The sequence below is a fragment of the Mobula hypostoma genome, chromosome 6 (assembly GCF_963921235.1).
Source record: "Mobula hypostoma chromosome 6, sMobHyp1.1, whole genome shotgun sequence".
In the NCBI taxonomy this organism is placed as follows: domain Eukaryota; kingdom Metazoa; phylum Chordata; class Chondrichthyes; order Myliobatiformes; family Myliobatidae; genus Mobula; species Mobula hypostoma.
Window position 1 is genome coordinate 162,309,193 of NC_086102.1, and position 24,524 is coordinate 162,333,716.

Genomic DNA, 24,524 nt, shown 5'->3' on the forward strand with positions numbered 1-24,524 from the left:
GACCAGAAATGATCTACCAGAGGAGATCAATGTTCTTATTGACAGTTATTTTATTTCCGTTAAACAATGAACAACAAACTGGACTTGGTAGTTCATTATCCTTAGAATAGCTTCAGTTTCACTTTCACTTAAAAATTCAGTATGCACGTGTTGTCAATGGGCAAAAAAATCGCACAGCACAAGATTTTTGCGCACACTGGTCATTACAAATTATAGGGAACATTGCTGTGGACTTCAGAAAGGGTAGGACAAGGGAACACACACTCATAGAGGGACCAGAGGTGGAAAGAGTGAGTTCCTAGGTGTCAACATCTTTGAGGATCTATCCTGGGCCCAACATATCGACGCAGGTATAAAGAAGGCACAGCAGTAGCTATATTTCATTAGGAATTTGAGGAGATTTTGTATGTCACCAAACATATTAGGAAACTTCTACGGATGTACAGTGGAGAGTATTCTGACAGGCTGCATCACCACCTGGTATGGGGGTGGGGGGTTGGTGGTGACTACTTCACAGGATCAAAATAAACTGCAGGAAGTTGTAAACTTAGCTCCATCGGGGTACTATCCTCCATAGTATCTAGGACATCTTCAAGGAGCGATGCCTCAGAAAGGTGGCATCCTTCATTAAGGACGCCCATCACCCAGGACATGGCCTCTTCTCATTGCTACCATCAGGCAGGGAGGAGGTACAGGCGTCTGAAAGCACACACTCAACGATTCAGAAACAGCTTCGTCCCCTCTGCCAACCAACGTCTGAATGGATATTGAACCCATGAACGCTACCTCACTACTTTTATATTTTTATTTGTGCAATATTTATTTAATTTAACTATTTAATATATATATACTTACTGTAATTCAGTTTTTTTCTTTTACACTATTATATATTGCATTGTACTACTGTCACAAATTCAACAAATGTCATGGCATATGCCAGTGATATTAAACCTGACTCTGATATATTTTACTTGAAGAATATTATGGTTACTGCCCAGCTGTATTTGCGTATTAAAATGATCATTTATGGTTATGCAGGAATATTTTTTAGAAACTTGAACTATAGTATAAGCAACACAATCATAGATATTTCCAATGCAGTTTCCCAGTTCAAACCCAAAACTACCTGTTGCAGAGTATTCTGGAGTTATGTGAATATAGCGAATATTAATTCAAACAACAACCAGTCTTCAGTTTTTTTGTAAATTGCAAGCAGTAAATTTAAGTTCAAAGCACAGGCTGGCCCACAACCTAAAGACTGCAAATGCATCAGCTAAATGTTAAGACAATGGGGTTGTGTTCATTGGCCTGCATCAATCCAGGCAACTATGGGTTTATGTAATTTGTAGCATTGTAAATACATTCAGTGAAGTGTCCCTGTCAAGATATTCAAACATTCAGAGATGCCTTCCACTGTAGATATGTAATTCAAAGGAACGTAGGAGTAAAGATTAGATTAGTTTTATTGTCAAATGTCAATTGAAACATTGAATGAAATGAGTTGCTTGCATCGGATCATATCAGTGTTGTGCCTGTGATTGAAGTCAATGGAGAGACACTGAAGCTGATGATGTAAAAGTCTATTCACTACAACAAGCAGGCGTCATTTTAGAGACACTCTTGGTAGAGGTTCACAAACTCAAGGCTCATTACATTTTATACCCTTAAGATCAATAGTAACAGTAGGTGATCCAATACAGTTTCAATAGCTCCAACGATGCTGTTTACTTTGGGTTGACAATGCTTCCTTTGAATTGCATATCTACAGTGGGAGACACTTCTGAATACCTTTGCTGGGCCACTTCCCTGAATTTATTTACAATGGTGCAAATTACTTAAACCCATAGTTGTCTGGATAGCTGCAGGCCAATTAACACAACCCTATTGCCTTACTGTTTGGCTGATGCATGTGCAGTCTTTAGCTTTTAACTTCAATTAACTGCTTGGATTTTACTATACAACCTAAGACTCTTTATTGTTTGAATTAATATCTGCTATATTCCCATAACTCTAGAATATTCCCTAGCAGTCTGAAATATCTTTATTACCATCAGAATCAAACACACAGAGAGCTACTCCAGAACCATCTATTTTAAACTGCAGCCAAGAGATTTGCTGATTCCTTGGTTAGTGTATGAAAGAAGAACTGAGAAATTCAACCCTCACATCCCATTCCATTCCATCTTTCCACATCCCTCCATTCCCTTAGTAAGCATAATTCCATTGATCTGTACAATGACTGAGACTCCATGCCCCAATTGTGGAGAATTCTCAGGACTTACAATTCTCTGAGGACTGCATTTTCTCATCTTAATCCCGACTGCCTGCAGTTTTGTGAGCCACCAATTCCAGACTTCACAGCCAAGGAAAATATAATTATCTACCTTATTAAACTCTCCAAGAATTTCATATGTTTCAAAGCAATGCATTTTATTCTCATAAATCACAGGGTATATTATGCATTGCATTTTCAATCTCTCCCGTTATTATGTTCTCATCCACCTCAGGAATGAACCTTTGATACATTTCAACAGATTCCCAGATATGCAGGAAGGAGTAATTATTTATTATTGTTTCCAGGCCATCTTTGACCGAAACAGAAAAGATGAACTTCCAAGACTGCAGCTGGAATGGATCGATGGGATATGTGTTCCCCTTTATGAGGTAACATGTTGGATCTTCTCGAATATTCACTCGAGCATTAATGCATGGGTTCCTGCTCTACTTCTGTGAGGTCAACAGGGAATAGTTGTCTTGCATGGATGACTATGGTAAATTTGCGTCAGCTTTGCCTTCAAGCAGGGGTTTAGAGATGAAGGCAGTCACCTCCTTTCTCTGGCAGACAATTGGAGAAAGACTGGAGCTATCTGGCCCAATCCCTGTAATGATAAAAGGAGTCAATGGTAGATTTCAGTGGGTGACTTCCCAATCGTGGCTCAGGTAAGGATAAAAACAGGCAACCCTCCTTCTTCGTTCAGGTACACACTGTTTTTTACGCCCACACTGCATCTTCAAGGATGTGTGCATGTTTGAAGCTTAAAGAACTGACATCAAATGTGCACAGTGTGATAGCTGACATCATTAGCAAACCCAGCAAAGGAATAGTGCATGCAAGCACTATTGATCAGTTTTCTCTTTCAAAATTATAAAGTAGCACATAAAAAAACTATCCCTTAAACTCTTGGATTCCATGCCAATGACTAAGCAGTCTTTTCTAAGCAGGATTAAAGATACATGATCTTTGCTCTTTGCAGTAAATATTTTGCCCAAGTTATACGTGCTTCATCTTCAAAGATTCCTAGGTAACCAGCCACTGCTTTTACTTTATTGATGTGTTAGACCTTGTGGTGAATTCTCAATATTAAAAGCTAACCATTTTAAGTTGACAGGCAAGGCAAATAATTGTATAACAAAGCAGAAATCTTTTACCACGTTCTGGGCACAATTAAACTTTAAAAAATGTACGGACAGCGTTTCCAGCTGAGTTTTTATTACTTAATGGAAAGCTTTCTCCTTACACGCCAGTTGATGTATCTTTCTGAGAAGGGACTTGACCACATGCTCCACTGTAATATTCAGCACACTGCAGAGTACAAATGATCTCCCCTCATAATATGCCTGGGTTGCAGCTAGCAGTCTAATCAGTTCTACATCGATTCAAATAGGTTAGTGACTATCATTTAACAAAACTTTGAGAAGAATGCAATGCTCAAAATTCTAACCATAACAGGTACAATTAGTCATGCAAGCCAAGATCATAGAATCAGTCTTCTGTCAGAAAGTTGATAAATTTACAAAGCACAATCATACTATTGAACAGAAAAGTGTTTTTTTTTCCTTTGGGCAGTCTGTAGTGGGATTACCTTCCATTCCAGGCCACTTGCTGTTCTTTTCATGTCTCACGAGATGTACCAACACTGTCAAGAGATTCAATTTCAAAGAGGACATAATGTCTTCGCTGGCATTTAATTTAATATTTTCCCAAAGGGAGTGTTTGTTTTGAACACTTAAAGCTCTGAAATCTCAACAGAATATCTTGTTAGCAATGTTCACTTTTTTGTCTGGCTGGAGTATTATTTGCAAGAAGATTATATCCAGGCTTTTCTCCAGAGGTTCAGGTGCTGGTCAACCTGGTGCTGAATTAATTGTTGGTGTTTGTTGGATCAGCTCGGTGACTGAGTCTTCTCAGATCTCTAGGGCAGAGAATTCCAAGCAATCACCATGCCAAAGTGAAAAAAAAATAAACATTCCCACTTCACCTACCCCACAGCCCAGCATAAAGGCCTTGTGTTTGATCCATTCTGTGATTCTCGGAAAGATCTTATAGCAGGGGAGGGGAGGTAGAGGGGCTAGTTCTACTTCATAACAGCAGCGTGGCAGTTAGTGCAAGTGCTTTACAGTTCCAGTAATCACCAACTGGGGGTTAATTCTCACCGCTGTCTGTAATGAGTTTGTACGCTTTCCCTGTTCCTCTGCGCGCTCCAGTTCTCACCCACATTCCAAAGATCTATGGTTAGGATTATGGGTAGTAAAGTGTGGGCAAGTTATGTGGGGCCAGGAATGTGGCGACACTTGCCAGCTGCCACAGCACGATCCTCACTGGTCTGATTTGACACAAACAATGCATTTCAACGTACACTTGACAAATCTTTACATCCAGCTGGTTTAACTCAAGTTGCAGAACAACTAGTTACAAATCACCTCCTTGTTCTAGAGCAGCATCAACTGCTGTGGCTAGTAAATATTCTAAATATAATGTTCCATTTCTCATTGTTTCCTGCAACTCATTCGCTCTCACACATGCCCATCAATTCACCTTCTTTTTATTATTAACATACATCAAGGAGCAAATTAATATACATCTTCTTGTTGTTGTTGTTCCTCCTCATGGTTTGTGGCACATTGGATGGCGTTTTTGCCCTTTCTGTAGTATTTTGCCTTTTTTTACGAGGGCTAGCTCAACGCTCAACCCAGCACGGATGGAAAACGTGCAAGAAGCCGGCCGGATTTGAACTTGGGACCATTTGCCTCGAAGTCCAGTGTTGATACCACTACACTACCAGCTGGCTTACACATCTGTGATGAAGACTAAAACTGGGACACCTGGAGCAAACTCACTTTGCAGAGGACAGGAAAACTCCACAGAGACAGTACCCAATGTCAGTGTAGGAGCCATCTACTTATTGTCTGTCTGTATTTAATTTATGTTGCACATCTTCACTCTGGGTTAAGGTAATTTGTCATGTGGGTTTGGGCAGTGGTTAGCAGGGTGGCACGTGGCATTGTATGGTGGTTAAAATAAATGAATATAGTTGCCTATTCACCTGTTTGGTGGCAAAGAGAGGGAGTGAGTATTTTTCACTGACCACTTGTCTTTGACCATTTGTCCTTGTTTGAATTTGACCCACACACAAGAGAAGATCTGCAGATGCTGGAAATCTAAGCAACACACACAAAATGCTGGAGGAACTCAGCAGGCCAGGAAGGATCTATGGAAAAGAGTACAGTCGATGTGTCGGGCCGAGATCCTACAGTCCAGAGGAAGGGTCTCGGCCTGAAACATTTCAACTGTACTTTTTTCCATTGATGCTGCCCGACCTGCTGAGTTCCTTCAGTCTTGTGTGTGTGTGTTACTTGAATTTGATCCGATTATTTTGACATGAAGTACGGAAAAGTCAAACGATGTTATTGTTGGTTTGTAATAAAGGATTAAAAGTGCTTTTTAGATTTGGAGAGAAGTTTGTTTTCAGGTAGTCACTACAGTCAGGATGAATCTGAGCCCCTGGAGTGGTGAGAGGATCTTTAGTAATATTAAATGAAATACTAAGCTTTTTAGGAGCTTCATGTGGTGTCTAAGTATATTTGTTTAATTGGATTTAGACATTACTGAACATCTTCACTTTTGAGAAACGGCCAATTACAAAATAGAAGTATGGATACTGGTTAATGGCCAGTCTGCTTTTGACATTGAACTTCTTAACTCCGTTTATTCCATCGCTGTTCAGGATTTCTCAAAAGCAAAGTTCAGACAGACTGAAATAATGATTTATAAAAGGACAAGGATTCAAAGGAAATCATGAAGGATTGCTCCTGCTAAAGAGCAAAAGGGTGGATTACTGAAATGTTGGTTTTACCGAGCCTCAGCCTCAATAGTGTAACTATTAATTTGCAACAATTCAGCATAATAAAATAATTATTACTTTGTTAGCTTCAAGTAAATGAGAAAATCTCCGTTAAATGTATTTTTGCCAACTAATTTTATGTCATTACTGACAAGGATGGGATAAGATACACTCTTCTGAATGTCAAACAAGACTTCCCTGAGCGCTGATGAGGGAGGTCAGTGATTGTCAATGTCCCATACTGTGAGTGACTGCCTAGTCCCGCCTACTCTATGACATCACTAGGGAGCCGCTCACCCAATCACGGCCAAGGAGCCAGGTTGTTAGAGTTTAAATAAAATCAGAAAATGTTGGAAACACTCAGGAGGCCAAGGAGATAATGTTTCATGTCAAAGTCTGTTCATTACTGGGAATAATGCAGTTAGAAGTGAATTTTAAAATGTTCATCAGGTCCATGCTGGCCCCAGCAGAGCAATCTCTCCCATTTGATTCCCTTCACCTTATTTCCCTGTGGATCTCCTACATATTCTCTCTCTCTCTCTCTCACATGACTGCTTTAAATTTTTTTGCTGCTTGTCAAAACCAAAAGGTAATTCTGCTCTCGTTAATTAACCTACCAGGATATCTTTAACATTGCTCTCAAAATGTTGGAGGGACTCAGCAGGTCAGGCAGCATCCATGGAGGAAGAAAGCGGCCATGTTTCGGGTGGAGACCCTTCTTCAGAACTGTCTCGACCTGAAGTGCTGACTGTTTGAGCTCCCCCAGCACTTTGCTCAAGACCTCCAGCATCTGCAGAATCTCTTGTGTCTCAGACATTCTTTGGGAAGTGGGAGAAACCTGCAGGGCAAACATATAAAATCTGCACACACAACACCTGAGATGAATATTGAATCCAGGTCTTTAGAGCAGCACCAACTATTGTGTCACCATACTGCCCAGGGAGTGTGGGAGGAAAAGTAGCTGTGGGACTCTGTGGCCTTACGATACATGTTGGGTTGAAAACTGGGCTCCTGAGACAGAGACTGGGGAATCTAGACAGGGAAACGTCAGAGACGAGCCATGTGAAAGGCAAGTGTATAAATAATGACTGCTATATTCCAGGAATCAGATCCATTGTGAATCAGATTCATTGGAAAGCTGCTGCAGTGAACAACAAGCAGCCCAACATTACAACCATTACCTTGACTAGACAGAGAGAAGGACTGGTAACAGAGAGTTCAGTATCAAAAAAAAAGCAATTTGGTTTTTAAAATGGATTATAGAATTCGTAATCTGCTAAGTCAAAACCTCAGTATGAAAATATCTGGAACATTTATCAAATGCGTATTGTTCTGTGCATTGTTGCATATATTCTTATCATGCTGAAGGGTTCTTTGCATACATCTGCTTTCTCATTCTCTCTGCAAGGAGCTTGATGCTCTTTTGTATTCCAATATTTCTTTCCATCCATTATTTATCATCTCTTCTCTTCAGCATCAGGTCCAAGTGAAATTATCAGTTGTCAGTTATATTCAGCTCCTGACACTGAATTATATTCAAGTCAGCGGAATTAAACATTAGGAGGGAATTGAAATGGAGGCTCTTAGAGATTTAGATGAATTTTTCTCCCTTAAACCACAATCTGGACCACCTAATCTGAAAAACTAACATAATTTCCAACCTTGCACACACACCTTGCTTACTTCCCTGGATTTCTTGAAATATAATGGACCAATGCATTACCTGTATAAAACAGTAGAAACAATATTAATTACTCTGGAACATAAAGTGCTTTTTTATCCATCTGTTGATGGTAGGGAAGTCTTCTTTATAAAAACTTGAATAACCTACATTTCCAGAGGATTTCTAGTGACAATTGCAGAAATCACAGTTGGCCAGCCATTGCAGATTAGGATTCCACATGAAAAACCTGTATAAAATATTTTAGAAGCTATCTTCGGGCAGCAGTTAATAATGCATATTCGAATGCAGATACACTCTTAGCAGCAGTTCCCATTAAATCAAGAGGTTGGGAGTGAAAAAAAGACCAAGTTGTTGTGTATGTGGCCGGGTTACACAACAATCCTATTAACAAAAACGCTGGAGATGGGAGCCAAGTTTCACGGTTCTTTACTGGCAGAATCCGAACTCAACACACACGTACAGATCAATACGCGCCTAATAGTGCATGCTCAATATGCGCTGAATAGCGCATTCAACGACGTGTTACTAAACCATAAAGTAGTCCCTTATTATATTGTAGGCTATACCGTACACTTCTCCCCTTTTATTTTAATAGTGTATCAACTTTTCTTTACTGTGGCACTATGCTAAACAAATATGTTTACCCTTAACATACAAACGCCTACCATTTGTTTACTTAGTAACTTAATAATATCAAATTATAACAAAGTAACATAATAATATCAAATTATAACAAGCCTTTGTTTTTTACTTTTGGTCTAAGACCCATTTATAACTCAAGTCTCTGGGGGGGGGGTCTTCTCTGCCTCTCCAGGTAACGTCTGTCAATAAACTTGTTTGTTATAATACAGATTTCCATATAAAAGTCATGAAAAGTTGACCTCTGAGCATAGGGAGTTAAGAAGATGTGCGCTTCCAACTTGCTAAGAGTTCTAGGCAGCAGATCACCTCCATATAATGAAGACTCCTCTGTGCAGCTGCCCTAGATATATACACATCTTTGTGCTATCACTTGTCTTCTTTACCCATATCTCATTTGTTCCAACTGAGCTAATTACACAGCCAATCTTTGTATTCTCCTTAGATTCCAAATAGATAGCCTGACCTTTATGATACCATCTCTTATTGTAATATAATTTTCCATCTTCTATTTGTGCTTCATATCTTTGTGCTGGTGATTCAGCAGAAGTGCTGGGAAGATGCTCAAGAGAAGATGGAGATGCTGGTCTTTTCAGAGATTTAAGCTTATTGAGAGTTTGCAGATCTTCCATTATCTGTTCATCTGTTAACAAGTAATTTAACTGTGCAAGTGCAGGTTTTCGTCTTTTGTCTGTAATTGGAACAGGGTCATTAGGTCTCCTCCTTAGTTTCCTAGTCATTACTGGCTTTACCTCCATAGAATCTCCTGTGAGTTCCATTGTTAGCCTCTCACTCTCAATCATTTTTTCTTCTCTTCTAACTCTATCTTTTTATCTTCAAATTCCTTCACTGATGCTTTCTTCTTTTTAATATAATTCCTTTCCACTTGTTCTGTCTTCAGTTGCAGAAAAAGCTCTGCATTTCGTATTCTTTCCTTGTATTGTTGATCTAGTTTCTTCATCCTTTTCTGATACTCCAGCAAAGTGCATTCCTGGAACTGCTATAGCTGTCTTTTGAGAAATGTCAATTTCTCCTGGTACATCTGCTCTTTTACTTCCAGGTAGTCTTCATCATCCTGCTTATTGGCAATATCTGTCTCATGTGTATCCTCTGTATCTTCATCCGAGTCACGGCCACGGATACTGCGTTCGTCCTCATCGTCGACGCTGTCTAGGTCCTCCTCGTCATTGTAATAGTCGACAATGGGTGAGAGGAGAGCTGCGGATATCTTCCCCGCCAAGCTGCCCTCCTTTGTTGACACATCTAGTGCTTTGATGGTGTGCCAATCCAACTGGATTTTCCTGAGCCATTCACGTCCCAGCAATGGTGGTCCTCCCTTTTTCAGTACATAGAGGTTCAGCTGCTACGTTTTGTCTCTGTAGGTCACTGTCACTTTAATTTTACCTTTGGGATGGACTTTCTATCCTGTGTAAGTCTTTAGCAGTAGTTTTGTTCGTTTCAGAGGTATGTGAGAAAACAGTCATTTGTGGTCGTGTACAGAGATCACTGTTAAAGCTGAGCCTGTGTCCAACTCCATTTTCAGTCTCACGCCTGCCACTTGTGGAGTGATCCATATTACTCTTCGATCATCTGTCTCTTTCACACTGTGAAGTTGCAGACAAGACAATTCACTTTCGTCTGAGTTGTTTTCATCAGAACTGCTTTCTTCCATTTTGTGCACATTGTTGTGTTTTCCTTTCTGGGGTTTCTTGTTTCTCTGTATTTTGTCCTTTTTCTGCTGTTGACTAGCTTTGCATACTCTGCCAATGTGACCCTGTTTGCCACAATTTCTGCATTCTTTGTCTTTAAACCAACAGTCATCAGGGTCATGTGACATGTTCCCACAATGGTAACATTTCTTTCCTTCATTTCTGTTCAGTGACATTTTATTCGTAGCATATTCCAGAGATTCTTGTTGTATCTCTGAAACACCCCGTGCGGCTGTTTCCGTTGATATTGCAATGTTCAGCGCCTTCTCTAATGTAAGGTCTTTTTCACCCAGGAGCTTCTTCTATGTGGTTTCACAGTGCATGCCACACACTAAACTGTCTCTCAATGCGTCTGATAGACCAGCTCCAAATTGACAATGTTCTGATAATTTGTGTAATTCAGCACAGTATTCAGAAATGCTTTCATTTTTGCTCTGATTCCGTTTGTGAAATTTAAATCTTTCAGCAATGACCAGTGGTTTGGGTTTTAAATGCTGTTGGAGAGTGTCTACAATTTGCTTGAACGTTTTGCCAGCTGGCTTTTCAGGGATTAACAAGCTCCATAGCAGCCCATATGTTTTTGCTCCCATAATACTGAGTAAGACACTGGCTTTCTTTTCATCATTAACACCGTTTGCCTCACAATATAACTCCACTCTCTCACTGTAAGTTGCCCAGTCTTCAATGCCACTATCAAATGTTGTAATGATTCCAATTATCACCATTTTTGTAATATTAACGTAGCCCCGTTTTCCCCTTGTTTTCTTTTTGACTCATGTGTCCTTTTTGCTAGCGCCATGAACACACTCCGTCTAGATGTGTGTGTCGCTCCTTTTTATTTCCCTTCTGGAGCAGGCAGACCCTCAGCCCCTGGGGGTCAGCGCTGGCTGTGGTCTCGGCTGGATGTGCTGCGGCTCCGATTGTGTCTCTTGGTCTCCCGACGTTCCCGATCCTGACTGTGCTCCCGCTTCCTTTCAGGCTTGCGGCCTCGCTCTGCCTACTTCTCCCGCTCCTTGGCTCGTTCCTTGCGCTCTTCTTCCGAGTGTCGTTATCAATTAAAACACGGTGTTCCGATATGATGTAGGTTCATTAACCTCATCGCCAATTTGTTGTGTATGTGGCCAGGTTACACAACAATGCTATTTATAAAAACACTGGAGACGGGAGCGAAGTTTCATGGTTCTTTACGGGCAGAATCCGAACTCGACACACACGTACAGATCAATACGCGCCTAATAGAGTATTCAACGACGTGGTACTAAAACATAAAGTAGTCCCTTATTATACTGTCGGCTAAACGGTACACAAGTCAAAGCCCATACTGAAATAGCCTCTTTCTAAAGTCTTGTTAATTGTCACCCTGTCAGGAGTGTGCATTGTATGAAATAATTTCACTAAAATTAATTTAATTGCAAAAAACAATCCAGATTTTAACTATTTCTAATTGCATCCTATTAGAGGAAGATAAGAAGGCCAAGAACATTGTGTTTCCAAAATAACAAGAAATGAAACTGAAAACCAAGTTTGCATGAACAAACAAAATAATCTAAATGCATCGGCTCAGTCAGTAATAGAAATAAAACATTGCCGGTCCCTCTCCTCACTCATTGTTAACTAATTGTGCTAACTGTGTGTTTTTCCAGCGAGTCCATGAGATGGATAATGGCACTACCATATAAGCATTGCAGACTAACAACTAAAAGCACAAATCAGTTTTCAGTGAGAAATACTTAGCAACATTGGGTTCATGTTATCACAGCAGGGAAACATGTGACCTATAATGCTGTCAAAGGTAAGAAAATAGTACCACAGGTAACATTGCTGTGACGCAACAAGCCCCTTATCCACTTGATTATTGCACTTGGAAATGAAATCATAAACAGTGATAAACATAATAATCCATCCGGGGAGAGTGAAGCCACTATTTGTGATTTGGTATTTTAAAAGATGTGCTATCATATTTTAAGAATCTGATTGTTCCCAGCCAAGGAATCAACAGCATGCTGTGTGCTGTTGTGGAGAGCTCTAGCTGTCCACCAAGTCCAGCTCCTCACCCAGTGCTGTACTCTGGGCAGAGTGCTGGCTGCTCGTACTCTGTTGACATCTGAGCAACTGGTCCTCACTGCCAACTTTATCATTGCCCTCCACCCCCATGCAACTAATCTTGTAGGGTTGCCAAGAGTTTTGGGAAATAAGGGGGTGTAAAAATCTCCGAGAAATGTGGTTAGCTACCTGGAGCGGAAGTTAAAGTCATACTGAATAGACTTCTCACTGATAACATTGTAGGTGCTCGGAAGATTTTTAAACACAAATTTAGAGAAGTTAACTGTCAAGAGAAAGTTGTTGTTAAGTCAGATTCCTGCAGTTTTAAACTAACCAGTTTGGGAGAGGGTTTCTGCATATCTCTACATTGTAAAGATTTGCATCTGCGCAGGACTGAAATCACCACCAAAGGAGGTAATATAATATTAAATACACTCTTGTAAATACCATCATTTTACCCCCCTAAAGCTTCAACTGTGTGACTCCTAAATCTACTGGTCCACCCTATATCTTCTGAGCTAATCCGTTCTGAGGACATGCCCGTTGAAACCATTCCTGTTTAGACAAGCTGTAGTATCTATACACGGACGCAAGACATTCAACCTCTACTGCACGAGAGATGGCACTCTGCTGCAGCTGGTACAGCCACTGCCTCATATCACCAGTGGAGCTTGCACATTCCCCTGTGACCCTGTGACCCTGTGGGATTCCTCTCAATAATCCAGCTTCCTCCCACTACCTAAGGAAGTGCAGGTTAGTAGTTTTATCGGCCACTGCAAGTTGCCTCTGGTGAGGAGACGAGTGGCTGAATCTGCGGGGAGCTGGTGAGAATGTGGGATTAATGTAGGATTTAAATAGGTGGTCCAGGATCAGTGTGAGTTCAGCGAATCATGCTGTGATGCTTACTTTCATCTTACTTGGTCTATTGATATAAAACCTTACTTATCCTCACCTTCTCTCAAATATAATTCAGCCTAACCATTCCACTTGGCAGTAAGCTCCAGATGCCAACCATTCCCTGGATACTTTGTATTTTTAATGATTATCTTATGCTTGTATTATCTAGTCTTGGAATTCTCCACTGCATCAGACTCTTTGCAAAGTTTTAACTTCTCTGTATTGTAAATCATTTTTGCATCTTTTCTAGTTCCCAGTAGGTTTTTTTGGATAAAATAGAGACTAAAGTTTTACTCAGAACTTAGACCTTGTCTCACCAAGATTCCATATTAGTTTAATAGTTTATCAATTCTTTCTTTAAAAATTAGCCACAGTGTTTTTTTCTTTTTATTCTATTTGCAATCTGTACCAGAAGATGATTTTGTAAATCTGAAGATAATTTGTCTTTATTTAAATCTCTATTAACAGTTTAGTATGATGGATCTGACACAGTGCTGTTGTGTTGGAATCTACCTTGCTGATTGTTGTGCTTTCTATACCTCTCACTCTACCCTGTTATTAGTCAGCCTTCAACTTGAAGTAGTGAGCACTGTGTCTGGAAGGACTCATAGTCCATCGAAATTCCAAGACTGATCAAACAAACAAAAGAATATTCTCTTGCAAAGCTACTCCAAAATATTCCTGATGATTATTTGTTGCTCTGAATCCTAGCTTCCATAAATTCCGAAAGGCAAGATCTGAACCCTTAATAAAGCAGTTTTAAATGGATGAGATTAATCACTACAATCCACCATGTTCCTATGTTAGGCCCTGTTCCGTGATTAGAAGACACAGTATATCCAGATCCGGGTGCCCATCTTACCATATTACAACTTCAGTAATGTCCCCACCCTCCCACACATTTCCTACAACAAACGAAATGAATGTTTTACCAGGAAATTAAACATCCAGAATCAGGCTGTATACAACTCAGACCATTGGTATTTCTGATTGTCCAACAAGTGAGAAGAGTGGGAAGGCATCACACCATTGGATTCCTGACCAACTCCATCCTGAATCTTTGTGGAGAAACAGCCTGTCAAGGATTCATGGCCACATTCTGAAACTTGTGCGTTTTCTTCAGAGTGGAAATGTGTCGTTGTCCATAAGACATAGGAGCAGAATTAGGCTATTCAGCCCATTGAGTCTGCTCCAGCATTTCATCATGGCTGCTTCCAGATATCATTCAAGCCCATACACCTGCCCTCTCACCATATCCCTTGAGGCCCCTACCAATCAGGAATCTATCAACTTCTGCTTTAAATGTACCCACGGACTTGGCTTCCTCTACAGTCTATGACAGAGTATTCCACAGATTCACCACTCTTTGGCTAAAAACATTTCTCCTTACCTCTGTTCTGAAAGGTCTCCCATCAATTTTGAGTATGTACCTCTAGTTCTGGATAACCCCACCAGAGGGAACATCGGCTCCACATCCACCCTATTTAGTCCTTTCGACATTCGGTAGGTTTCAATGAGGTTCCTGCCCGCACCCCCCCCCACATTCTTCTAAATCCAGTGAGTACAGGCCCAAAGCTGCCAAACACTCCTCATATGTTAAAGCTTTCATTCCTGGAATCATCCTCCTGAACCTCCTCTGGATTCTCTCCAATGACAAAATATCTTTTCTGAGAAATAGGTCCCCAAGCTGTTGACAGTATTCCAAGTGTGGCCTCACCAGTGCTTTATAAAGCCTCAGCATTATCTCCTTGCGTTTATATTCTATTCCCCGTGAAATAAATGCCAACTTTGCATTTGCCTCCTTTACCACAGACTCAAGCTATGAATTAACCTTCTGGGAGTCTTGCAAGAGGACTCCTAAGTCCTTTTATACCGCTGATGTTTGAATTTTCTCCCCATTTAGATATTAGTCTGCACTGTTGTTCCTTTTACCAGGATATATTATCATACATTTCCCAACACTGTACACTTTTTCTGCCACTTTTTTGCCCATTCAGAATCAGAATCAGGTTTATTATCATCGGCATGTGACGTGAAATTTGCTAACTTAGCAGCAGCAGCAGTTCAATGCAATACATAATCTAGCAGAGAGAGAAAAAAATAATAAAATAAAACATAATAATAAATAAACAAGTAAATCAATTATGTATATTGTATAGATTTTTTTAAATGTGCAAAAACATCAATACTATATATTTAAAAAAGTGAGGTAGTGTCCAAAGCTTCAATGTCTGTTGAGGAATTGGATGGCAGAGGGGAAGAAGCTGTTCCTGAATCGCTGAGTGTGTGCCTTCAGGCTTCTGTATCTCCTACCTGATGGTAACAGTGAGAGAAGTGCATGTCCTGGGTGTTGGAGGTATTTAATAATGGAGTTGCCTTTCTGAGACATCATTCCCTGAAGATGTCCTGGGTACTTTGTCGGCTAGTGCCCAAGATGAGGGAATTAAATGCAGCATCTCCAAGTTTGCGGATGACACGAAGCTGGGTGGCAGTGTTAGCAGTGAGGAGGATGCTAAGAGGATGCAGGGTGACTTGGATAGGTTGGGTGAGTGGGCAAATTCATGGCAGATGCAATTTAATGTGGATAAATGTGAAGTTATCCACTTTGGTGGCAAAAATAGGAAAACAGATTATTATCTGAATGGTGACCGATTAGGAAAAGGGGAGGTGCAACGAGACCTGGGTGTCATTATACACCAGTCATTGAAAGTGGGCATGCAGGTACAGCAGGCGGTGAAAAAGGCGAACGGTATGCTGGCATTTATAGCGAGAGGATTCGAGTACAGGAGCAGGGAGGTACTACTGCAGTTGTACAAGGCCTTGGTGAGACCACACCTGGAGTATTGTGTGCAGTTTTGGTCCCCTAGTCTGAGGAAAGACATCTTTGCCATAGAGGGAGTACAAAGAAGGTTCACCAGATTGATTCCTGGGATGGCAGGTCTTTCATATGAAGAAAGACTGGATGAACTGGGCTTGTACTCGTTGGAATTTAGAAGATTGAGGGGGGATCTGATTGAAACGTATAAGATCCTAAAGGGATTGGACAGGCTAGATGCGGGAAGATTGTTCCCGATGTTGGGGAGGTCCAGAACGAGGGGTCACAGTTTGAGGATAGAGGGGAAGCCTTTTAGGACCGAGATTAGGAAAAACTTCTTCACACAGAGAGTGGTGAATCTGTGGAATTCTCTGCCACAGCAAACTGTTGAGGCCAGTTCATTGGCTATGTTTAAGAGGGAGTTAGATATGGCCCTTGTGGCTACAGGGGTCAGGGGGTATGGAGGGAAGGCTGGGTTCTGAGTTGGATGATCAGCCATGATCATAATAAATGGCGGTGCAGGCTCGAAGGGCCGAATGGCCTACTCCTGCACCTATTTTCTATGTTTCTATGTTTCTAAGATGGAGCCGACTAGATTTACAACCTTCTGCAGCTTCTTTCAGTCCTGTGCAGTTGCCCCTCCATACCAGACAGTGATGCAGCCTGTCAGAATGCTCTCCACGGTACAACTATAGAGGTTTTTGAGTGTATTTTTTGACATTCTTCCAATTTGTCGAAGTTCTGCTGCAATTGCATTACTTCCGCAGCACTACCTACCCCTCCACCTATCCTTATATCATCTGCAAACTTTGCCATAAAGACATCAATTCCATGATCAAAATCATTGACAAAAAATGTGAAAAGTAGTGGTCCCAAAACTGACCCCTGAGGAACACCACTAGTCAACGGCAGCCAAACAGAAAAGGCCCCTTTTATTGCCATTTGCTGCCTCCTGAGTGTCAGCCATTCCTGTATCCATGTCAATATATTTCCTGTAACACCACAGGATTTTATCTTGTTAAGCAGCTCATGTGAGGCACCTTATCAAATGCCTTCTAAAAATCCAAGTAAATGACGTCCATGCCTCTCCTTTGTCCATCCTGCCTGTTACTTCCTCAAAGAATTCTAACAGGTTTGTCAGACAAGATTTCCCTTGACAGAAACCATGCTGACTTTGACTTATTTTATCATTAGTCTCCAAATATCCCAAAACGTTGTCCTTAATAATGGACTCCAACAATTCCCCAGTTGTTCCTAACTACTCTCTTCCCAGAATGAAGCTGGATATTAAATTACCTACTTAACTGAAACTTCAAATAACTAATCAATACAACTAACAAATTCCCACATAATTGTCAAATAAAATTAGTTCTATATTAATACTAATTCTCCAGGATGGATAAGACTTCTTACAGAAGCTGGTGCTACTCTCACCCATGTGGAATGAGTGGCTGGGTAGAAGTAGAAAGGATGTTTGGTTGATCAGAAGGCAAGACATAAAGGCTGATGCACCACGCACACCTTCATTCCACGTGCAGTAATCGTAATGGTCCAAAAAAACTCACTGGTATATAAACATGGAAAGGGAGTTGGGTGGACACACAGAGAACATGGTGGACACAGAGAGAAAGAAGAGGAAGCAGGGAGAGGATGAGTTAGCAGAAGGAAGAAAGGTGGTGTTACCCAGGACATCTAGGAATCTCCTCCATTTATCCACACCTTCACATCAGTCTCATTTGGTCATAGTGATCATGGTTCCTTCTTCCAAATTGTAATGTGATTTCTGATAGAGTGGTAATAATTATTTGCTAATCGCTAGAGACGTTCTAGAGTTTGATGAAGAGCTTTCCATTTCCCCAAGAGGCAGGCAGGCAAGCAGAATGTGCACTACCTATCTCAACAGAATAACAAGCTAGACCCTCTGGAATGGTGAGCCAGCAATTCAGAATCCCCCAGTGCCACCTGAGTACAACCGAGAGTGCTCCACTTCTCTGTCTAAGATCCCTCCTGGCATGGCAATCAGGATGATGGTCAAAAACTTAAAGAAGTCCCAGGTCTGGGGCCCAGTTGGTTCAGATGCCCATTTTTAGAATGGAGAAGGCTGGACAGAATACCCACAGGTGAGAGTATAAGTAAACAGGAGATGTAAACACACCAACTGTATCGTCGGCCTGGAGGTTGTGGAATAAAAGGGGTCACACCAGCATAGATTAGAAAAACAGCAAAGTGATAGAGAGTAGAGAGGTGCAATGTCAGATACTTCTTTAGACTGGAGGCAGACAAACAATGAGGTCTTCAGGACCAGAAACACTTCCTTCGTTATATACATTATCAATTTGCATTTGGTAGTTTCAGATGCAATCTCCAAATCTGTAGGAAAGCTTAAAGACTTTGAAGTGTGTTGAACCGTGAGGAGGATTGTAATATACAGAAACACAATATGGACAGTTCAATGGAATAGTTGGAAATGTAATAGATGAGCATTAAGGCAGAAAAATAGTGTTAACATTCTGGTGGGAAGAATAAAGATAGACAATATAAACTAGAGGCACAATTACGACAGAAGGCCATGAACTTAAAATGCTTACCCTCTCCACAGATTCTGCTTGACATGCTGAGTATCTTCAGCGTTTTCTGCTTTTATTTCAGATATATAGCTGCTGCAGTCTTTGCTGTTAGTCCCAATTCTAAGAAGCTGCAGGAATAATTGGAGGTGTATGTGTTCACATTATCGAAAGTAGAAGGGCACGTTGAGAAAGTGCTTCAAAACAGAAGCATCCAGGATCTTGACCTTTATTAATAAGGACTTGAGCAAAAAAAGAATCAAGATGACCTTTTCAAAACACTGGTTCTGCCACCAGTGACTGGGCTTTAAACGTTTTGAGTGCAGGGGAGATCTTCTACATTGTCTCCAGGGATGAAGAATTTAGTTACAAGAATATTTGATGAGAATGTTCTACTTAGATAGCATTTGTTTGAAAGAAAATCAAGCAGAAGAATTTGAAATCCTGAGGGGACCAGGAAGAGTAGATAGAGAGAAAATGCACTTGGTAAGTTGCTGAGGTTCAGATGTGACCCAAGGGAAAAACTTTGTAAGCAGCAAATGATTTATGCCGTAAGGTAACACCAGGGGGAGCAGTGGAGGCAGTTTGAGATGGTGTTCAAGAAAGAACCGTATTGGGTACTTGAAGGGGAAGTGTTTGCAAGTATATGAGGAGAGGTGGCAAGTGGGACCATCTGGATTGTTCTATTGTGGCAATGGCATAGAGTTGTTGGACTGAATAGACCCATGCTGGAGCCATTCTGTGACTTTGTGAATAAATTGTATTGAGTACATTAATGTCCCCAACAAAATAGGGTAAAATGCTTCTGGTGATCTCAGTCAAATATGATGCTCAATTTATTCTAATTTCTGCCAGTCAGACAGTTCTCATAACTAAAACTCAACCCAGTGAATGTTGGTGTGCTTTTTTTTCAAGGCAAGCATAATCTTTCCTTGGGGGTGGAAACCAAACTCATCAAAGGCCTGGTATATCAATGAGGCCTCAACTCCCTTCACTGGAGTGCCTTAATTTTTCAAGGTGCCAGAAACTGTTTTCTGCAGCTGTGAAAAATTGATTTATTGCTGGTTTGTATTGCATTACACAGTCAAATAAAACAGAAAATATAATGCTGAAAAATAAAGAGGTGTAAAATTCTCGCTGGAGGGAGAGGCATGCTGATAGTCAACATTGAATCCACAGTTTAATTCGGTCTCTGAATAAAATACAGTCAAGGTCACTGAGACGGAGAATGAAGGAGTGAAGGCTAGATGGAGTGAGGAGGTTTGCTCTTTTATATGTGCTATATGTGTCTTATGCTGTGTATGACTGTTCGTGGTTATGTTTTATACCTTGGCCTCAGAGAAACATTATTTTGTTTGGCTGTATTCATGGGTATTCGTGTATGGCTGAATGACAATTATACTTTAGTTTGAACATGAACTTTTGAGATGATTGTGTTGTGTTATGTAGGTTATTGCTTGATAGACTTTGGCTACGATCAGTAGTTAAAAACAAGTTATTATGGAGTGTTTCTGGTTGCATTTCAGCAAAAGGAGTGAAAGACACCAGTTATCATCCTCAGGAGCCGCAATATCTGTATGTCAGATTGCAGCTCACAGACAAAGGATTTAGCTTCTATACCTTCTACTCCAGCAGAAGGCGAGGGTTTTGTTATGCTGAAAATTGGAATCAGTTCTCACATTCCGTGTCATTATGATCTTGCACCTCATCATTTCCTCTGTAGCTGTTCCATTTTATTATTGTTCTACCTCAATGCACTGTGTAATGATCTGTATGGGCATACACAGGATGAGCTTTTTCACTGTAAAGTGGTACATGTGACAATAATAAACCAATTCCAATTCCACTTTATTACAATCTACCATTCACTAATTAATGGATATTATTAAGGATTTAGTGAGATGGGGAAGTTTCCTGTTTGTATTCCAAACTGTGAGAGAGGATTTTGCATTGGTTAGAGTGCAGGAAGCTGAGGGGAGACTTTATAGAGGTCTATAAAATCACAAGAGGCCTGGCTAATGTAGATGATCAGATGGAAAGGGCAGTAGGCTTAAGGGAAAATATGAAAAGTTTAAGGGAGACCTGAAGGGCAAATTTTTCACACCAAAGGTGCCAGTATGTGGAACGGGCTGCCAGAAGTAGTGGAAGAGTATACAATAAAGTATAAAGTATAAAGAGGAAGGGGACAATTACAATGAAAGGTTCAGAAAGATATGGGTCAAATGCAGAAGCAAATGGGACTCACTCGGGGAGCCAACTTAATTGGCATGGACAAGTTCAAAGTTCAAAGTAAATTTTATTATCTAAGTATATCTATGTCCTCTGAAATTTATTTTCTTGTGGACATCCTCAAAGAATCTATAGAATAATAACCATAACAGATCAATGAAAGACCACCCAACTAGGGCGTTCAACCAGAGTGCAGAAGATGATAAACTATGCAAATATAAAAAGCAGTAATAATAATAATAAATAAATAAGCAATAAATATGGAGAACATGTAATGAAGAGTCCTTGAAAGTGAGTCCATTGGTTGTGGGGAGTTCTCAATGATTGGGCAAGCGAAGTTGAGTGAAGTTGTCCTCTTTGGTTCAAGACCCTGATGGTTGATGGGTAATAATTGTTCCTGAACCAAGTCGTGTGAATCCTGAGGCTCCTGTACCTTCTTCCTGATGGTAGCTGTGAGAAGAGAGATCAACCTGGGTGGTGGGGATGGCTGGTGATGGATGCTGCTCTCCTGTGACAGCGTTTCATGTAGGTGTGCTCAGTGGTGGGGAGGGCTTTACTTTTTTTCCACTACTTTTGTAGGATTTTCCATTCAAGGGCATTGGTGTTTCCATACCAGAATGTGATGCAGCCAGTCAATACCCTCTGCAACACACATCGAGAGAAGTTTGGCAAAGTTTTAGATGTTAAGCCAAAGAGTCTGCTTCCATGCTATATAACATGTAACTGAGGAGAGGCTCTTCATTTTCCATTAAAATTAGTGATTCTCATTTTCCTTCTGGTAAAATTCTTAACAAGAAGCATTTATATCTTTTTGTTAATTAATTCCTAGGCCCTGGTGAAAGTCAACCCACGCCTGAAGCCAATGCTAAATGGGATTATCCAGAATAGGCTTAAATGGGTGGAGATGCACCAAAGAGGACAAGGAGGCAGAGACAATCCCCGCCGCAGCACAACCACGCAAGACATCAGCTAAAGCTCCGAGTGTCATCTCCAGGGATGGGCGATCAGCTTGATATGGCTCATATTCAACTGGATTGGGACATCCTTCAGTTGTGCTTTGCAAAGCCTGAAACAGTGTGGCTGTGCTGAAACTCCCAGTGTGTTTCTGCATGGGGCAGAATCCATCCACTCCGAACTGAGAGTGAAAACAACAAAACCGATGAGTGCACTGCAAATATTGTGTTGTAGGCATCTGTCGATAAAGCTCTTGAGAAGCTCACAGAGTCCCTTTGACAGTGTGCAGGTAATACAGCTCCATCCAGTGCTACCAATTGCTGAGGGTCTGCTGTCTGCTGCAGAGAATATACAGGCATCATAAGCAGGTTTAATTATTCAAGGACAGAGAACCAAAGTGTTCTGAGCATCCTTTGTCTGCCAGACCCATGTTGTTTCTGCTTTCCTTCTCCTGACCATTGGAATGAGCAAGCAGCTTGTTTACTTTATACAGTGGATTCTGGTTAATCGGGACACATTGGGACCAGGACATTTTGGCCCAACTAAGTAGCTGCCCCAATTAGCCAAAGTTTTATGGAAATAATAAAAAGGTATAAAAAAAACAAATTACTGTTTAATTGAGTAACAAATTATGTATTTAAATGAAATACAGAACAAATTGGAACACTGCCAATACTTCTACAGTACTATAAATTACATATTAGTTCCTAATAGTTACCAACAGAGGAATTCAGCTGCTGTATGCTGTCATGTTCTTTTGATTAGTTGTAAATGAAGTCAGCTTGGGTGGACTGGGTGGATGAAATCTACAGTGAGATCCACAGGCAGAAGGGCACAACGCAGCACAGACGAAGTCATGGTCATTCACTGCAACCGAGGAAGACCTCAGTCGTGATGCCTACTCGTATCACTGGATGCAAATTCTGAGGCTGAGAGAGAGGAACTGTCTCAGTGCAATGGCTTTTCCACTTTAAAAACCCTCCCGCATCGGTTTTCCTGTCATTGTTGGGTAGATGGACAACCATTGCCAAATAAACAAAGTCATCCAATGCAATGCCTTCATACAATGCTTTCAATGTTTGCGTCCTCAAAATCTTCATTTTCATTGTAACTTTGAAGATGATTGTTGATACCTTCAAATTCTTCGTTGTTCCTAACTTGTTGAAAGGGTGAAATTATTTCATTTTCCCTCCCGGCCATTTCTGGCACCTTAGTGCCTGAATGCTTCAACTGCAGTGAGCAAACAGTTCTGAATTGTCTTACTGCTTAATTTTTGCCCGCTATCAATGACAAAAAAACACTGCTTTTTGAAAGCAAACACTCACGACTATTTAAAAACTGGTCAATCTAAGTATGCTGTGGAGTCTAACGGCCACACAAGTGCAGGTGACTGACACGCGATAGAAATTGTTCACCGATAGGCTCATGTCCCAATTAAGTGCCATGGTGTCCCAAATAAATGATGGGAATCCCACATATTTTCTTGATTTGTTTTTGTTCTTTGAGGGTTATCCCAAATAAGCAGCCATCCTGATTAATTGGTGGCCCAATTAGTTAGAATCCACTGTACTTAAAAGATTTTTCTACTTAGCTCCCCTGCATGAGGATGCTCTAAAATTGGTTCTCTGGATTGGAAATATGGTTAATAGACGCACTGAGATAAAGCCCTTTAAGGACAAACCATTGACAGATGGTGCTGTGGTGATTATGACCGAAGCACTGGTTACTATAAAGGTGGTATATAGCTGTAAGCAAGATAATTTTTAAACCTCTGCTGGATGTTGTTGTATGTTAAACAGATTGCATGTTAAAGCAATGCAAGTCAAATTTGCACATGTAACAAAGCAAATGGTGGCATGGAATTACATCAGCATGAAAAATCCAAGCTAAAGAGAAAAAGAATATTCATCGCTGTAAGATGAGCTTCAACACCGACAGGACAGACAGGCCCCATGACCCACAAGGACAGAACTGGTCAAAGGTTATAATGCCTGATTTTGCCAATATTGCATGCATTTCATCTCCATACCTGTCAGATATGGGAAAATGTTTGGAAGAAACTGCAGGAGTCTTTATTTATGTGGAGGTTGTCAACGTCGGTTTGTTTTCAGTGTAAGTACATTGCTTCCTTCTGGCCGTGTAACATCCTCCATTTCATTAAAACACATTTTTGAAGATGGTGTTCACTCTTCCTGTCGCCACAATTAGATTCCTTTTTAAAAGGTCTTTAAATGTTTAACTTTCTGATTGAACAGGAACCAATTTCATCGGTTGACCTTAAAGACAATAACTCTTAATTTGATCCCATTACCTGTTTAGAACGGAAGCTCAGAACAAAGTGCCTATTCCTTACAAAATCCGTGCAAACTGGAAGCGTATTAGCCCAACAAATCAGAATACAGATTCAGAATTAGAATCCATATCCAGCTTTACCTTAGCACTATTTTACCTTATGAAGTATTGGTTTAATTTAATTTGTTTCATCTTAATTTTATTTTCTTCCTTTTACAATTAGTTTAGTCTCTGATGTTTTACGTTGACTGTGTAACACATAAAGACCAGCACAACTTGGGAAGCAACATCTCCAGATCTTCAGAATCTACCAGAATGTTTAAACTTGTTTTATCTCGTGCTTGCATTATATGTATATTCAGTGATCAAATGATTATTGTTGCAATTCTATCATTACCTTTTGGTAAACAAAATTAGATTGATATGCAACCCAAAAGAAACTGTTACTTTAAATTATTTTATCCCAGCCTTACTTGTAAATTAATTCCTATTTGATTGATCTATACCGCGCCCCCCCCCCGTAGAAAACACGGTTCGATGAATAAAGGTCCGTTGTGGCAGCTTTTGACATAATGA

General features: G+C 40.5%; 1 protein-coding gene across 1 annotated transcript in view; it reads left to right on the forward strand.

Moving 5' to 3' along the window:
- The window catches only part of pde11a (phosphodiesterase 11a), a 261,414-nt gene extending 237,753 nt beyond the window's left edge, over positions 1–23,661 (forward strand). Inside the window, exons 19-20 of the mRNA XM_063050094.1 lie at positions 2,581–2,664; positions 21,532–23,661. Of these exons, the coding sequence (XP_062906164.1) occupies positions 2,581–2,664; positions 21,532–21,675 (228 nt within the window). The 3' untranslated portion in view covers positions 21,676–23,661. The remainder of the gene's footprint in view (positions 1–2,580; positions 2,665–21,531) is intronic.
- The last annotated feature ends 863 nt before the right edge of the window (positions 23,662–24,524 follow it).